Consider the following 4,706-nt stretch of genomic DNA (forward strand, 5'->3'; position numbering starts at 1 on the left):
ACCCACCACTATATCCTCTTAGTAATATTGCTAATTAGATGTCATTGACTCATCACATTTTAACTATTCTCAACAGCTAACAAAAGAACATGAAGATTTAGAACCTTACAACGCTCATGAGCGCTAAAAAACTTGAGAGCAATGCTTTCACGGCGACGTGGAACACAATGTCGCGGCGCTCCAAGGGGAAAAACTCAAATTGTATAAATAGACAAATAGGCTCCCAAGACTCGCTACAGAACAAATGCAAAGTCTCTTATGTACACAAAACGTTCTCAAACACATGCAAAATGATTCAACTACAAAAATTAGCAACTTACCTTTTTCAAATCAGATGAAAACAAGTTGATGAATACTGAATCTGGAGGTGTTACACCTCCCCTTTCTTTTCTTCTCTTATTGACAACATAGGCCACAATACTTGTTACGAGATGACATATTTGTAGCTGTAAAGTGATGGAGTTTTTCATCTTAGTGATGCACGAGTGTCCAATACTCAAACCGATAAGTGAAAGAGCTTGGAAACAACAAATTTTTTTTTGAAAAACTTGCAAAGGAAAAAAATCACAGATCCTTGCCCGATTGAAGGGATTTTATTATGTATGAGTAAGTTACAAAGGTTGAGCTGTCTCGTAGCTTAGAGAAGATGAAATTACAATAGTATGGAGAATCAACAAAAGTTTGTATGAATGCTTGGGAGTTAGAATGACCGTGGTCGGGGACGATGGTTGGAAGGATAGTAGCCGGGCTATAGTGGTCTCAAGAATGAGGTCGGCATGTGACGGGGGTCAAAAGCTTAGTGGAAGTGGTCGAATGAAGGTTCCGACGATGATGGAAACTAAGTAGAGGTATGATGATGACAGAGACTAGGTGGAGGTCTGGCGACGGTGGCAGCCGAGTGTATGTTTGAAGATAATCGGCGGCTAGGCAGTGGTCTAATATTGATCGGAGCTTGTAGGAGGTCCAACTGGTTTAGGCGGCCTGACTGATATCTTACAGTAATCAGGTGGTGATTGGCGAATTGGCAGAGGTCCTATAATGATCGACAACTTGGCGGAGGTCTGGCGATGATCCGCAACTGGGTAGAGGTTCAACAGCAATTGGAGGCCGGATGGTGGTCTAACGACAGTTAATGACTTGGTGGAGCTTTTACAGAGGTCCAATGGAGATTGACAATCGGGCGAAGGTCCAGTGACGGTCATCGGCCAGACAGAGGTTTATCAGCAATTATCGAGTAGAGCTCTGGCGGTGGTTGGTTGATGAAGGTCTAGTAATAGTGTTCATGCAGAGGTTCAACAATGATCAGTAGCTGGGTAGAAGTCCTGAGGCTATCGGTTGGGCAGAACTCCTGTGGTGTAGATAGGCCAATGAAGGTTTATTGGTGATGGTGCTCGGGTGGAGTTGTGGGATAATTGAAGCCTCATGGCTCTCTTCAATCTTTAGCAGAATGTCCCCCTCATATTAGCAGTGGCAGCCTATTTATATATATATTTAGAGTGGCATGCCTCTTAATTATAAAAAAAAATGGAGCAAAATTGGAGTGTTCCATCGAACAACCCGTATTAATTCTCCTTCATAGATCATTTTTTTTCACCATTTAGGTCCCTAAATAATATCAAAATTAAGTAACTTGGACTCATTTTATTCGTCTTGTGAAACTACTTGATTCGACTATAAGCATGTCAAATTTTGAGATCATTTAATCACCTAATTTACACTTTGAAGTTTCCAACTACACTCTTCAAGCCATTAATTTTTGCTCAATTGGGTTCTGATTTGATCAATTTTGATGTCGTTGGATTCATCTCATCGAGGCATTCATTTTGCTTATAAATTTGTTAAAATCAAAATCCAAATGGTCTCAAATTTAATTTTGAAAGTTTATAATTTAAACGTGTATCAAGATTCTTGTCGGATCATAATAATTTTCTTGTTAATTAAAATTTTTATATTATCCTCTCTCAATGGCCGAACTGTTCTAAATTATAATAATATATACAGTATCATCACAACATCAACTCAATAAATAAATAAATAAATATATTTTTTCATATAATTTTTTAGCTTGCTAAAACATTAATACTCAATAAATAAAAAATAAAATAAAATAAAATGAATAGTTCAAATGCAGTCATCTCTACAAACGGTGACTTTTCCATCAACTTTTCCTCAACTCTGGCGTTTTCTATCTTGTAAGCTCCGAACAAGGCTCGGTGAGAGCACAAATGGAGAGAAATATTACTCATAAAGGAAAATAGAATTCTCAATATTATAAGAAATTAATACTGTTATTTTGTCAGCTTGGATACGCATTCATGGCTCCCGTTTTTCCATTTGTTTCGCTGTCCAAAACGCCAGAAGCGGTCTCCTCTGACCGCTAAAAATATACAGAGAAGAGAGCTGCTCCTTTGGGTCTCTGTCTAGAGAAATTATTCTGTGTGGAGAGTGCACAAAGAAGATCAATCAAAATACGTCACATCAATGATACTGAGTCGCGGTACCGAACGGTGAGAAGCAGAATTGAGCCAGCATGGGATTCTGATTGGTCTCAGGACAAGCGTTCAAACGTCCGCATCTAAGAATTTAATTAATCCTTAGTCTGTCTAAGGCTTCATTTTGGGACGGTTTTCTAATTATTGTTCTAAAACAGTTTTTTATAGATAAATATTCTTAATTTTTATACTAAAAATCTAATTTAAAGAGCAGCTATAAAAGCAAAAAAGCTATTTAAAAAAAAATATAAGAAAGCTATTTGTGACATTTTTTTTTTACTGATTCTTAAGTTATTTCTAGTATATAAATTTTAATTTTTTATTAAAAGTCCATATTTTAAAAAAATAATTAGAGAACCATCTCTAAGTTCAAAATCCAAAACAATTAAACAACCCACATATTTCACATTATGAGAAACCAAAAATTACAGTGATGACTTTAAAATAAAATAAAGTTGAATCAAATTTATATAGAGGATAAATATTTAAACTTTCAGATATTTATAAAAAATTTAAAAATATTTTATCTTTTGTATTTTTAGTCCTTTTATATTTTAATTATTTTATTAAAATTTTATCATTATAAATTTATTACTGTAAAGGTGAAGATCATGTATATATATTTGAGATGAATATTAAAAACATATTTCAAATTTTTTTTCTTCTCTATAAGATATAATTAAATTCAAGTCTGAATATTTTTGATTCAATTAAAATTCTATAATACATAAATAAAATAAAAATAACATAAGACTATATTGATTTTATTCATCAAATTATATTTAAAAAATAAAAAATAATTTTTATGGGTAAGCACTAAAAAATGTGTAATTGTTCAATCTTAGTGGGTGTATTATAAAGTGCTGATCTTATTTTTATTAAAATGAGCATACAATTTTGATAAGTTCTAATTTTATTATGATATTTATTCTGTTGTATGTATATAAATATTATTGTTTTTTGTTTTATTAAATATTTTACAGAATTTTTTTTTTGAAATTAAAATTAGATAATTTTATTATACAACTAAATTAAATGCTATGAGCAAATTATTAAGCAATGAAAGTTTCATCATAATATCTTGGTATTTTAAAATAAACATAATAAATATCCTTTAAAAAAAATGGTCAAGTTCCCTCACCCAATCTCTCTCTCTCCTTCTTTATATTGCTCTTTGATCCCTCTCCATCACCAGCCTCGTCCCCCCTTGCTCTCATGGGCAACAACTTGGTCTCTCCCTGTTTTCCGGCAGCCACCCACGCCGCCTCCGCCACCACAAAGCTCATCTTTTGGGGAGGAGCCACCCGCCTCCTCCCCTGCCGGCAACTTGCCGGCGAACTCATGTATCAGTTCCCCGACAGCCTCGTCTGCCACGCTAACTCCTTCTTCATCGGCCAACCCGTCCCCGCACTAGCCATCCAGGACGAGCTAATTTCCGGCGAAACCTACTTCGTTCTCCCCTCCGACCACCTGCCCTGCGGCACTCTCACCGCCGCCTCTCTCGCTCTGCTCTCTTCCACCAAAGGCCAGCAATCGCCTTTCGTTCACGGAAAGTGTCCGTTTGAGTATGTAAAAGGAAATGATGGGAAATCACATATAAGGGTGCTTCCGGAGTTTATTGAGAGAATGATAAGTGGCGACGGCGCCACCGCCGCCGGAGAGGGGAAGGGAGGTTGCGGCGGGGTTTGTGAAGAGATATGTAGTACGCCGGAGCTGAAGAAACAGTATGAGCAATTGGTGGGGTCGAAGAACCGGCCGTGGTCGCCGAGGTTGGAGACGATTACAGAGAGTAATTTTAAGGTGAGATTGTCTCCCGGCAGGATCTTCGGGTGCGATAGAATCTAATCGATGTATAATTGGGTGAAACAAATATAGAAAAAAGAATTGAAAAAGGACTTTCAATATATTTTGTATTAAGATGAGCTTATTGACCTTAGATTTTCTCTAAGATTAGTGCAATACATGTGATATTCAATAATTACACTAATCTCAGAAAAATGAAAGGACATTGAAGTATGTCATGAGGTAAAATATGTCGGGATATCCTTATATTATTTTTTTTTGCACTTTGGATCAAAATATTCTGAGCAAAATTTAGATTTTGTTTGATATAACTTTTTTATTGTTTTCTAAAATAATTTTTTTATACAAAAATTTCCTTACATCTACGGAAAAAAAAAGACTAAAACTTGTACTAAATGAAGTCTTAGGTTT

The 4,706-nt window shown here is 35.6% G+C and overlaps 1 protein-coding gene across 1 annotated transcript; it reads left to right on the plus strand.

The window, feature by feature from the left end:
• Positions 1–3,649: 3,649 nt before the first annotated feature.
• Positions 3,650–4,523, plus strand: LOC110109751. The gene has a single exon (XM_020840945.2). The coding sequence runs from the start codon at positions 3,708–3,710 to the stop codon at positions 4,335–4,337; it is 630 nt and encodes a 209-aa protein (XP_020696604.1). The 5' UTR covers positions 3,650–3,707; the 3' UTR covers positions 4,338–4,523.
• The last annotated feature ends 183 nt before the right edge of the window (positions 4,524–4,706 follow it).

Source organism: Dendrobium catenatum, unplaced genomic scaffold (genome assembly GCF_001605985.2).
Source record: "Dendrobium catenatum unplaced genomic scaffold, ASM160598v2 fragScaff_scaffold_179, whole genome shotgun sequence".
NCBI lineage: Eukaryota > Viridiplantae > Streptophyta > Magnoliopsida > Asparagales > Orchidaceae > Dendrobium > Dendrobium catenatum.

Excerpts from the sequence above, each read along its gene's own strand:
- LOC110109751 (XM_020840945.2), top strand. The coding sequence starts at position 3,708 with ATGGGCAACAACTTGGTCTCTCCCTGTTTTCCGGCAGCCACCCACGCC.